At 46.4% G+C, this 12,945-nt stretch overlaps 1 protein-coding gene and 1 long non-coding RNA gene across 4 annotated transcripts in view; both read right to left on the bottom strand.

Annotated features, from left to right (window-relative positions):
* Positions 1-3,915: 3,915 nt before the first annotated feature.
* LOC122746122 lies at positions 3,916-6,484 on the bottom strand. The gene is made up of 2 exons (XR_006355514.1): positions 5,083-6,484; positions 3,916-4,678 (listed from the first exon to the last, which is right to left on the bottom strand). It is a non-coding gene; the product is annotated as an uncharacterized LOC122746122 (long non-coding RNA).
* A 19-nt stretch (positions 6,485-6,503) lies between these two features.
* The window catches only part of ATP13A3 (ATPase 13A3), a 72,426-nt gene continuing 65,984 nt past the window's right edge, over positions 6,504-12,945 (bottom strand). Inside the window, exons 32-33 of one of the 3 annotated variants that reach the window (XM_043991599.1) lie at positions 12,171-12,260; positions 6,504-6,748 (exon numbers count right to left, since the gene is read on the bottom strand). In XM_043991599.1, the coding sequence (XP_043847534.1) occupies positions 6,551-6,748; positions 12,171-12,260 (288 nt within the window). In that variant the 3' untranslated portion in view covers positions 6,504-6,550. Of the gene's footprint in view, positions 6,749-12,170; positions 12,261-12,945 lie in introns of those variants that run through there. The other 2 variants (XM_043991598.1, XR_006355513.1) reach the window with 2 other exon arrangements.

Here is a 12,945-nt window from a genome sequence, read left to right as displayed (position 1 = left end):
GCTTAATAAATGACGGCCGATTATTACATCTGTTGCTAAAGTGCCTTTCTCTGGGCCTTCCTCCTGGACTCTTCCCATTTATTAGTCCAGAACCCCCTCTAAAAGACAGGAGAGCCTAGGGCGGAGCCTTGGGGGGCGCCCACGGAAGGGGTGTGAAGAGCCGTATCACAGCTGTGCCCTCACACTGTGATCCTGCAAAGTCAGAACACTCCTTGCTTGCTCCTTTTCACCTCCCGATTCTCCGGTTAGCTGCTCCACTCAGTAGCCTTCCCTTCCTCTTCTGAAGTCTGCAGGATTACGCTTTCCACCCAGTGTGAATCGAGAGCTGCAGTGAGCCCACCCCCAGCCCCCTTCTCCCTCCTTCCTTGACATCTCCCAGGTATACCAGGGGCCTCGAACCTCTCCAGATGCTCCCTCAGTTCTCCTCAGGTCCCTCGACCTCCTTCACTCCACCTCAGCCTCACACCTAGTGCACCTTAGATCTCACTGTGACCCAGAAAAGCCCCATTACCCCACTTAGAAGCCCCTCACGATCTAACCTGACCCCGCCTTCCCAGGCTCTCTCCCAAACTACCATCCAGTTTCCCAACCTTGTTTCTCATATGGTGTCCCATCTTCCACATCAGGGCCCCCACACCGGCTGTCCCTCATGCCTAAGATGCTCTCCTCCCCTCTGCCTCCTCGCATCCCACCTTTTCCATGAAGCCCTCCCTAATCACCACCTCACACCCAACCTACCCTGGACCTAACTACTATTTCATATATTCATTCTGCATATGCTTCTGTGTGGTGGGGTCTCCTTCTAGAGAGGAATATCTGATGCTTTGCATTCATATCCAAGCACCTGGCACAGTACCTAACGCATAGTAGGAACTTTAAAGTACATTTTTATTAAAAACAACAAATAGTAGGGGAGGTGTGGGTAGACTGCTCTGTCTGAAAGGTCTGGGGTATGAGGGACCCAGAGAATGAAGCCAGAGCTGTCCTAGACTCAGACCTAAGGCCAGTGTGCCGGCTGAGGAAGCTGTGAATGGGTGCAATCATTGTTCAAGCAAGAGGAGTGACTGACGGGCATCTGCAACAAGGACGGAAAAGCACACACTTCATACGGGCATTTTGTGTTCATAGCAACCCATGAAACAGAAAGAAAAAGGGTTCTCAGATCCCTTCATTTCTGCAAGGAGGGCAGCAAGGGTGGGATAAGAATCGTGGTGGCCAGTCCAATGGTAGGCGCTCATTGAGTGTTTAATACACTTGATGTGAATCATTTGGCCAAGACCAGGGACGCCAAACCCCAACAACGTCAAGAAAGAAGCAGAAGGAAGCCACGGCTTGGTGGAGACAGGGCCAAGGGAGGAGCTGGGTGCAGAGGCTCCGGCACATGCCCAGCGGCAACCAGAGACATTTCCTGGGATGTTTGGCCATCCTGTATTCCAATGTTGATGGCAAGTCTTTGGGAAAAAAGGCCACCATGAAAATAATTACAGCTTAAGCACACACAGAGGCAGCTGGGGCCGCCACAGTGCACAGAGTGCCAGGCCTGGCATCAGGAAGCCTCATCTTCCTGAGTTCAAATCTGGCCTCAGACTCTGGGCAAGTCACTTCACCCTGATTGCCTCAGTTTCCTCACCTGTCAAATAAACTGGAGAAGGAAATGGCCAACCCCTCCAGTATCTCTGCCAAGAAAACCCCAACTGGGGTCACGAGTCACGTACAACTCAAGCGATTGAACAACAAAGCACCTACAACGATAGCTGAGGACGCAGAGCTATGCAAAGCACTTGAGGAGACCCTCCAAATCAAATCAAGAGATCATTAAATACAGCTCTTCACCTCGAATCCATGAATTTAAAACCTGTCCCAGTAAAATTGGCTTCCTTTGTAATTCTGAGTTTTCTTTCATGCATTCAGAAACAGGATTCTGCAAACGAGGTCATCAGTCTCCCTGGACCAGCGACTGCTCAAGGGGTCCAGGGTACAAAAAAGGGGAAGAACCTTCGCCTACATCTTGAGCACTTCAATCAATCAAATCACGCCTGATGAAGTGCCCGTGTGCCAGGCCCTGCGCTAAATGCTGGGGATACTATTAAGGCAGATATAAAATCAGCTACTTGGCCCAAGGGGCTTACATCCTGAAGGGGGAGCGTGCACACAAACGGTCATCTTCGAGAGGATGGGTGAGACAGCGAGGAGTGGACAGGAGGAGGCAGAGCCCGCTAGGCATGGAATCCAGCCAGTGTGGAGACAGCCCTGAACTAGCAACTCAAAGTCAGAAATGGAAACAGACAATAGATAGGACATTAACACCAATTACAGTCTCATTGGCAAATATATAAAGCAAATTAATTTTCACAGCAGACCCTAAAGAGCCTAGAAAGCCCCTCAGCCAGCAGTCATCGGACTTACTGACCAAGTGGAGATAGCTGCCAAAGCCAATACCAGACTAGAATGTGGTGGCTGATTCTAAGTAGTATCAACTCATTAAGCAGAGAGAAGCTATAGGTAAAAGCCAATTTAGAGAAAGCTTGGTCTAGGATACCCAGCTAAGTCAAGTCAACCCAAGGGCATCTAAGGATGAAAGGGGAAAGACAACTTAAGAAAATCTGAAAAGGATTTTGAGAACTATTTTCACTGTTTTTTCCATCAAGGAACCACCACACCTGACTCTAACATCAAAATCCCAGATGCACTTACAGAAGAATGGAGAACGGTTGAACTGGTGTGTGGGTACAATGAAACCACACTGCGGACTAAGAGGACAGACGTAAAGAATCTGAAAAGCACAGGAAGGTTTGTATGTAATAAGCAGCAAAACTAACACAACGTCTATGGCTGTATCAATGCAAACAATACACCAAAAAGAAGCCAAATTACCAGAAATAATGAAATTCAATGGAGGCCAGGGATAGGAAGGCCTGAATGTCGCATGCACGGTCACATGTGTTCACTACCAGGCATTTCCAATCAGTTTTATCTGATTAGATTCATGCCAAGTGGCTGATTTTGCATCTGCCTTAATTGTATCCCCAGCATTGTTTTGACCTGTTAAGACCTTTTCCGATTCTGCTCTATAACCACCGTTGGCCGGACCTCTCATCTGCAAAGTCGTCAAGCATCACTGATGTGACTTCATCCAAGTCATAACAGTACGACACTAGAGAGATACTAAATCAGTCAAGATATGCAGCACTCTGGGGGTCAAAAATAAGTCCTTTCAAAAGCGGTGTCAATAAGTTATTTTTGGTCTGTTTGGCAAAGCTGACTTTCCCAAAACAGAAAAGACCAGACGTTGAATGGGCTGTGAGGAAATGGTGGAGCTGAGAAGGGGCCCTACCACTGTGGAAAGCAGAAGCTGTGCCTAAAGTCACTGACCTCTCGCACCCCTCTGAGCCAGCAAGACCGTTATTAGCCCTACAAAGAGATCAGAGAGGGTATTCACAGCAGGTCTTTTCACATAGCAAAAACCTGGAGAGGTGTAGGTATCAACTGGGGAATGGCGGAACAAATGAGGGTGTGTTAACATGACGGAATACTATTGTGCACTAAGAAATGATGAAAAGAATTGTTTCAGAGAAGGGAAACAATGATAAAGACAAACAACTCTGAAAGATGACACAATGACCAACAGGCAGTCAATTCTACGTATAAGCTGATAAATAGTTTGGGGATATGATCAATGCAGAAGTTGATTTTGCTTAACTATGGGCTTCTTGCAAAAGGTTTTGCTTTTTTTTCCCCCCCTTCCCCTCAATGAGAGTGGAAGTGGGAAGGAAAGAAAACAGGCTTCTGTTAATTACAAAATAAAAGAAAAAAATGAAATATGCCCACTCTCCATGAATCCAAGTATATGGTGCTATAGAAAAGCTAAGCATCACTAAAAATCTGAGTTCAAACAAAAGTCAAACAAACTCATAATCACAGAAAAAAAGAAAATATATTTTATTCACTTCAGTTTTTTTTTAAATTTTGAATAACTTTAATCCAAAGATCTCATCAGGCTATTTACAATTTTGAATTTACAATTATCTATGTATGCCTTTTTTGACAACAGGGTACCATTCTCGAGCAGCAATACCTATTTTAAAATATAAAGATGCGGTATCATTTCTCTGATATAAATCACCTTTCTTGTTTAAGCCAAGTTTTCAGGGAATTCTGTAATCTAACAGGAAATAACTTTATTTCTATTAATTTCATGTGCACATAATTATCAAATTCTAGTACATTAAAAATAGCTGTAAATGCCCGTAAACTGTACAAAATTAACATCCAGAATTTTAAAAAGTGTTCAAAACCACCCCCTGCCCCCAGAATATACAAAATTTAGGTTACAATGTCAACAGTGCATGCACAAAATCCTAGAATGTTTTCCAAAGTCTGAATTCTGATTCTGTCTGGACACTGCGTCTAATAATGGTTTGGGGAACACGGCATACGAACATATTAGATTATTATTTACCATGCCTTTAACTATTTAGGGCTTTCTATAAATAAAGGGGAAACAAATAAAATGAAAAAGAATGAAAACGGAACAATTCTGTTCAAACCAAAGTGTTCTGAAAAGATCGTTCTAATGAAAGAATCTGAAGGGGGAGATGAAGAAGAATCTCCTTTTGTACTTGGCTTGGCCATCTTGATTCAAACATTATTTGCAGCCTTGTTTTCGCAGCAGACAGTACTAGAGAATAGAAAACACACCGTCATCATGAATTCTACTTGGGAGGGAGGTGCAAGGGGAGGAGGGATAAGGAACCTTTCAACAACCCTGAGGGACACACTTTAAAAATCTGGTTATTTATTAAAAAAGTAAAAAAGTCACATATCATTATTTAACAATTACTTTCTTGGACATCCCAGTCCCTTCAGTATGTGCATAAATAAAATGTAAATCCACAATATTTATAAAATCTTATTACACCAAAATAAGACATGGACAGATTTTAAATTTTAGGTATGTATACACGCAAATAATTTAATATGAAATTCAGAATCAAAATGTCTATGTCATGGCAACCCACACAGTAGAAAGGACACCCTCTATCTAGGGCCTGTGGTAGAGAGGGGCCCGCTAAAGCTGCTCACCTGAATTCACAAAAAACATTCTTTCACTTTCTGGAAACCATCAGCCACAACCTACAAAGCACCACACATCCTACGGTCAAAGCTACCTTCCACTATGTCTTCCTGTGGAAACAACATGGACAGATGCAATAGAAAACCTCCTAAGGCCTGGCATATTAGGGAAGGGGGCTTCAAAAATAGCTGCTCTACCCCCGCTCTCCAAGATGTTAGATGGGATTGGAAGATCACTGAGTGAGATACTTCAGCATGTGAGCCACGAAATGGAGTTACAGTTTGAAACAGCAGTCGGGACCTGTTCTTTAGGTAATGCTTGGTGGTCACGCTGGGTACCTTGAACAGGCAAGTTATGAAAGGATAAGAAAAGGTGAAAGGAAAACAAACAGTGCGAAATCACAGCTCGAAAGGTCTAAGATGCATAGATAGCTTCATAGAATCATTCCGCGTTACAGATCTTTAAAAGGAGTCATTACAAGTGCAGTCCTAGCCCATCATCTTTTCTACGGAAAGCCTCCCTCATGATACGGGAACCTCGGCAGTGGCCACATCAGCAACAGTGATTTCAGGTGGGCTTTTGCCATCTTCCCACCCTAAGGAGAGAGGCTGCAACAAGAACTGCTCGGCCCCACCGTCCCCCTCCGCCATCCTGGGGAGAAGGGGGACCTCACGAGGCCAAAAGCCACACACGCTCCTGATTCGTGGCCGGCCTCGACTTCCGTCGATGACCTGACTGAGCCCGGGGGCTCCTCAGGAATGTGCTGGAAGAGCTACCACCCCTGGGTTTAGAATGCTGAGGACTGGGGGATGGCCCTCCCTCACACACTTCTCCGTAACCACTGCTGCCACCTGCTGGCCACAATGTGCCAGCGGCCAAGCAAGCAGCTACAAGAAGGGTCATGTCAGCCGAGCTGCAGCCCCTCCAACACGAGGGGCAAATCTCGCACATCTAAGACATAATAGGAAAAAAAATTAGGGCCTCATCGTCTCATTTCTTGAACCAGTTAAAAGGAAGGAAAGCTGCAGGATGAAGGGCCCCTGCTCACAAGGGTCAGGGAGGGGAAGCCTGGGAGCGGCGGCTCAAGAGACCTGCCGTGGGAAAATGCCACAGGCCTGGGGAGCCACGGTCTCAGTGGACAGGAGGCCCCACGGAGTCAGGGCAGCATTCAAGGCCAGGCTGACCTCCAGGGGCAGGGCCGGTGGCACCCCCCCCCCCGCCCCTCCCAGGGGCGCACTTCAGCAGTCAGTATCAAGGATGGGAGAGCAAGCACGTCAAGGCCAAATCGTCAGGCCAAGCCCTCCCTCCCTGCCCTGGCACGCAGGATTTCAACTCCCCCACTTTTACCCAAGCTCTAACCGAATGCCCCTCCCCCCAAGGGCCTTAGGTTCTGCACACATTCCCAGGAAGTCCGACGCCCCCTTCCCCCCCCCCCCCCCGCCCCTCGCCCCCAGGACGAGCTGCTGAGAGTCACTGTTAGGTGACAGTGATGACTTGACAGGACCCATTCTCCTTCACTAGGGCTTTAGCTTCGGTGGTCGTGCTGGGCTTCGGCGGCCACTCGGGGTCAACCAACAGCTCCTGGGCCAGATGCATGTACTTGGCCTTGGGAAGTGTCTTTCTACAGCCAAGCACTGATGCTAGGCAGCACCTTCCCCAACGGTCCACTGACTCCTAAGAAAGGGAAGACAAAAACCGCACACAAAAAGCATGTTAGGTGCTAAAACATCACCTCTGAGCCACGTTCAGTTCTGAGCGACCCCGAGAGATGGAGGGAGGGAGACTGTCCCCAACAACCAAAACTCATTTCATCAAAATGAGTCTCCTCTCAGCTCCTTAGGGAGAGAGGACAGGCTCTCCCTATTGATGACACCCAAACCCACTCACCCCCCCCACACACCTTTGCCCCCGAAAGGTGATGAAGCTGACAATGAATGGTATGGGTGACTAATGAGCTTAATGGACTCCTTTTTCCCCCTTCCATTAAGTTTTATTTTCTTAAATTACATGTAAATATACAAATTTTGACATAAAAAAAATTTTTTTTAAACTTAATGGACTAAATAAAATACCTTATATGTAAAAAAAAAAAAAAACCTTAATGGACTCTAATCAAGAGTTGTCTGGTAAGAGAACTTACTTATCCAGGCATAAATGACTCCTATCTACCCCAAACAAGAACTTAACAGTCTTCCAAGTGGCTGGAAATAATCCTGAATTAATAAGGAGGCCATCACCTCTTCAGAATGACTAAGGTTCCAAACGGACACCCTTGGATCTCAAGCTCCCTCGAAGCCTTGTCGGCCTGAGCTCTTGGCAATCTGGTCATTGCTGTTGGAAGGAGCAACACTCCATGAAATATGAAGTCAAGAATGGAGGGAGGTGCTTTTCCTGTTACTTGTGGGCCTGTTGGCTGGCAGGCTATCTATCTATCTGTCTATCTATCTATCTATCTGGCTTCCTAATACAGTACCCAAGCCTTCCTCTGGGAAAAACCAAAGAAAAAGGACCAATGAGCTTCTCCCTCAGGGTTCTGGTCTCAAAGGGTCCAGGAGGGGACAGAGGGCACAAGGAGATCTACTAGTGCTATGAATCTAAACCATTTCATGTGAAAGGGCCTCCTTCCATTTACCCTGTCTGTATCATTTGTACATACTGAACATAGTGTTTCTCCACAATGGCTTCTCCCTTAGACTGTGGGTTCCTAGAGAGAAGCGACTCTCTTCTTTTTCCTTGTATCCTCAGTGCTTGGCACTAAATAATAAATGTGAAACTTCAAGCGACTGGCCCCAGAAGATCTGAAGGCCCTTCCTTTGAAAGAAAAGGACAGAGAAACAACAGGGAAGGTACCCAGCTCTTCACCAAGATGGCAGGACCCTTCTTGGCAGATGGTCCGAGATCAGAATCACAGTGGATTCATTAATGACACTATATTTGTGGCATTTCAAGGGTCATCAAGTGCTCGATGTACTCTAGCCCAACTCTCAGCTGGTTATTCATTTGAGAAATCCAAATGAAGGCCAACATTCATTAGCCTAAAAAAGGTGGCCTACTGAGGAAGACTGGCTATCTGACTGACTGTTATCAAATGAACTCTCCCTTCTCAATCAACGGACTCTGGGGAACCAGGATAATCCAAAATGTCAGGAATGACATTGAGGGGTGACTTTGGGGATGGGAAAGGACCCAGATTTGGGTTTGGACAGTTTTGTTTGTTTAATTTGGTGTGTTGTTCTTGATTTGGGAATCTGCACTTCCAGTACAATAACACCAAACCCACACTGCAAAGTTTGGGGGGGAGGGAGGGGGCATTGCCCACCTCTAGGCTCTACGTGGATACACTTTTTCGTGGGGAGAAGAGAAGGTGGAGTCAAGGAGGAAACAGCAAAGAGGACAAGGAATGACATGAGGTTTTACAATGTGACACTAAGGATTGAAAAGGAGAATTTGTCATCAAGAACAAAAATAATTCATTCCAAAGGCAAAAAAGGAATTGTTTGCACCCACTCATTTCGATGCGTAAAGAACGCCGCTCCCTCGGGAGCTAAGAAATGGCACGGGATCGACAAATCCATGTGAAACCAGATCAAAGACTGACGACTTTGCTAAAGAAGCAAACACGCCTTCTCTAGACAGAAAGGCTCATCCCTACGTTTTACTAGTATTCACATCTACATAGCTACCACAATCAATAGAAACTGCCTTTTCAAAAGGGAGCTTTAAAACATGGCTCATGCTGTGATTTCAAGCACAATTTAAAAATGACCCTTTAGACAAATGTAAGAATCAAGGTAAATTGTTTCTATCATTTTAATACAATGTCTCTTCACCTTCCCAAAAAACCACATACACAAAGAATGGACCAATCGAAAAGAAGGAAAAAAAGGCTTATATGCTAACAGCCTCAAAGCAAACAAATAGATGACAAAGAAGCAACACTTAACAGATACTCAGCAAAGGAGCAAGAGAAAAAGAAGGGGAGGAAAGGTGTGCCAAGTGTAAGGGAAGAAAAGAGAGCACAACACAATTGGGGATGAGGCTGGAAGTTGCTGGGAGCTAGGACCAAGCACATTTCTCAGGTATTCCAGGTCAGAGCTCTAAGCCCCAGGGGAGGAAAGGGGCCTCTCCAAAGGGGGAGGAAGCTAGCCAGATACTGATGGAGCCAGTGGCCCCTCTGGCTTTTCTGAAATCAGAACCAGAGAGAGCCCACATACAAGTGAGCACCAACTGGCCTCCTCCTTTATCCCCCAGACCCAAGAGACCTCCCTGCCTTCAGCCATGGTGGTTGGAGAAGCAGAAGCCTCTGGAGCGGCATCAGGGATTAAAGGCCACGATCAGACATTGGGAATGGATCTTAATGGTGCTGTGTTTGTTCCAAGTCTTCTGTGTCAATACTAAGTATTTTTAAAGCAAAGCCAGGAATGGGAACAGTCTATTCTGTAACTGCCAAGTCTCCACAGACAGGGATAATTCATATCCTGATTACATAAAGACTCAAATTCAATGTGCTCATAAACGTAAACCAACCATAAATGACAGTGTTGGCATCAACGTGAGGAGACGAATTACTGCATCAGTACGTTACCCATCAGCAAGACATGAAGTCATGCCGTGAGCAAATGCCCTGCTGCATCTGTACTTTATCATCGGATTCCCCGCCACCTCCCAGGGCAATCTCATTTTGCCAATGGTGAAATGGAGGCCCAGAGAGGATGAAGAGCTTGCCAATGTCACACAGACACCCCTGTCTGCAGAAGCAGTGACAAAGCCTCAGGAAGACCACCCTGGCACAACCTGAAAGGATTTATGATTTGGCTAAGCAAAAACCCCCATCTTCGAGAATGTAAATGAATGCCGTGTGAAGGTCTGAGCTCCCTAAATAGAAGGCTGCCTAAAAAGACAGTTTTCCAAAGCATCCATTGGCCTCCGGGGTTGCTCTGGGTTTTATTTCAGTTCAGAAGGGGCTCATGGGACCCCCACCCCCACCTCTTAGGGGCTTAGGACTGTCAACAGACAGGTGGCTCTGTGGAGACGTGTGTGGGCACTTGTGACTCCCCAACTACCAAGAAGCCCAGCTCTTGACTCCTCTAGGTGAAATGGAAACAATGGGGGTCTCCCTCCAGGTGATCCCACCAGACTCGCTGGGATCATGGCAGCAGACTACAGCTGGAAGGCTACGCTGGACAAGGAGCCTCCAGCCCCTCGAGGGAGCTCATGGAGTGGCTTCGACAGAAGGGTGACAAAAAGCACAGGCTGCCACAGGATGAACGTGCATGTTTCAGTGTTACCCGCCATCCAGACTTGACACTTTACTCAGAATCGGAGCCTGGGCTGAAATGGAGGGTCAACCCTTTCAGAATCACTGTGCACTCTAAGGTATGTGCTCGATCAGGTGTTGGCTATGCAGAGAGCCCTGCCCTGACCCCTTCTGTTACTTATCCACTAGCCTATACTATTAACAAGAATTAATCATGAAAGTCATTCACAGTTAAATTAGAGACATCAATTGTGAAAGATCATTGCCAATAATTACTGACAAATTCTTAAAGAATCATTTTACGGATCAGGTGTTCTGGCTGTCAAAATAATTAGTCAAAAAGGCCCTAATCAGGGGATGGGGGGAGGTTGCTCCTTTGGCCTTATGAGATATTCAGACACTCCTTTCAAAGGAAAGAAACCCGCCAGTCTCCCATTTGGAGTGGTAGGTAGGGCCTGGCAGCTTGAACTAAGACAGCCAGACTGTCCTGGGCTTTGGGCTGCTCTTGTCTGACCAACAGACACTCGAGTTATGCCTCTGGAAAGAGCAGAGTTATTCAGAAGACTGAGGTCTAAGCATCTCCTAAATCACAAAACTGCTACAGCTTTTACCAACAAGGAAAGTTTCGGATCACTAAGCGTGCCTGACTGGGCCAAACGCAGTTTTCTCCAAATAGGACTGTGGAAATCCTGGACGAGGCTTACAACTGGTGTGGTAAGAATGTGTAAGAATGTGTGCGTGGGTGTGTGTAGATGTGTCTGTGTTTTTGTGAGTGTGTGCGTGGTGGTAATATGTATGTGTGTCTGAGTATGTGAGTGTGTACAAGTATATATGCGTGCATGTGTGCATGTATATGTATCTGTGAGTGTGTGTACATGTGTATATGTATATGGGTATCTGAGTGTGTATATAAAATATGTCAGAGCTTCAACCAAGGTCTGGACCAACATACTATTTTGCTGCCAAAGTTTCCAAGCCAGAAGAGCAGAGGGTTCAGCTACAAGATTCCCGGACTTGTGGCCTCATCCCACACCTCTAACCACTGGCCTCTGGATTCTCTAAAGCCCATTTGGGGCAATGAGACCAAGGTGGGTGGGATGGGGCATGGGAAGGGGACCAAGAGTCTGAAATCTGGAAGGGAGCCGAGGTCAGGTGGACAGGGATGGAGAGAGGAGTGGGTCTGCTAGCAGGTTCCTAAAGCACCCCTACAGGTCCCTGGAGTTTTAGGAGAAAATGACCAGTTAGGACTGATATTCAGGCATCTGTGAGGGGAGGGAGGAGGGGGGCATGAACTACAGCAGGAGTGTCACTTGCTCAGGTTCTCAAGGGTGCTAAGATCAATCCACGCCAGAATGGCTGGCTATCCAGAGCTGTTTGCATACATCTCCTTTCCCAAGGGCACAGTTTTGTTTACTGAGCATTGGATACAGAAGATGCTGAAGCTGTTTGAAAAAGAAACCACAAGAATCAGGGACCCTAAGAGCAAATTTTGACTTCTTGAAGTAAACAAATGAAAACAACAACAACAGAAAACACACATACACTAAACTAAAACAAAACTGAAAATCGGAGAAATCATGTTTAAATCTCAAGAATAAAACTAAGAACTTGACACAAACACTTGGTTAGGGTTGGAAAGGAGAAGAGACTCATGGATGCTAAAACATGTTGATGTCTGGAGTATCACAATGGAGAGGAAAGATGGTAGAGATGGGGAGGGAAGGCGACCCCACCCTACACCCCACCCGTGCCTGTCCCGCCCTCTGACCCCCCCAACGCACAGGACACACAAGAGCCTGGAGACACGTGAAGAATGGAGAATAAGTGTTGATTTCCAACCTGTGGTGGCTGTGTGGTGGTGAGGCGGGATTCTCCTGGTTTGTCTCGATTGAATACAACCTTCCAAAGGACCGTGTCCAGGAGGAAGCTCTGGGACACATTCCGGCGGGTAGAAGAATGAAAAAGGACTTGCAATCATTCTTTGGTCAGGTGCACATTACACAAATCTCAAACAGTGGAGCAGAACATGAGAAAACAAGAGTCATGAGAGGGGCGCCTGCCCGCTCTGGGGGAAACCAACCTCTCCTGCCTCAGGCCCTTTCTGTGACCCATCCTTGGTGAGTCCTGAGCGAATGCCCGAGTACAACCTCCATGCTCAGTAATCATGAGGATGGGCATGCCCACAGGACTAGGGTGGGCAAAGCCTTTTACACACAGCTCCCTCGATAATCCCAACCGCTTGGAAGCCAGCCGAGTGACGCTGGCATGAGTCTGTCCACTTTAGAGAGGGAAGGCTGAAAAGTAAAGTCATTAGCCAGGGTCACAGAGATCTAAGCATCTGGGGCAGAATTAGGATCCCGGCTTTTCCTGATTCCAAGTTCAGCTAGTGTTCTTTCCACTATACCTCAGAATAAATATCTTTCCTATTGTGGAAATTTTCAGAAATAAGAGAAAGGTAACCAGAAAGGACTCCTTGAACATTCTGTTATATTTCACAAGGAAATAAACAGAATCTGAGTGGAAAGAAAAAAGCACAATTTCAAACACAAGTGTCAAAGATGCGGCCCCAACACGAGTTCACGGCCCAAACCAGGTTACAACAAAACTGGGAAAT

Source organism: Dromiciops gliroides, chromosome 3 (assembly GCF_019393635.1).
Source record: "Dromiciops gliroides isolate mDroGli1 chromosome 3, mDroGli1.pri, whole genome shotgun sequence".
Taxonomy (NCBI): domain Eukaryota; kingdom Metazoa; phylum Chordata; class Mammalia; order Microbiotheria; family Microbiotheriidae; genus Dromiciops; species Dromiciops gliroides.
This window is presented reverse-complemented; position numbering and strand designations above follow the sequence as displayed.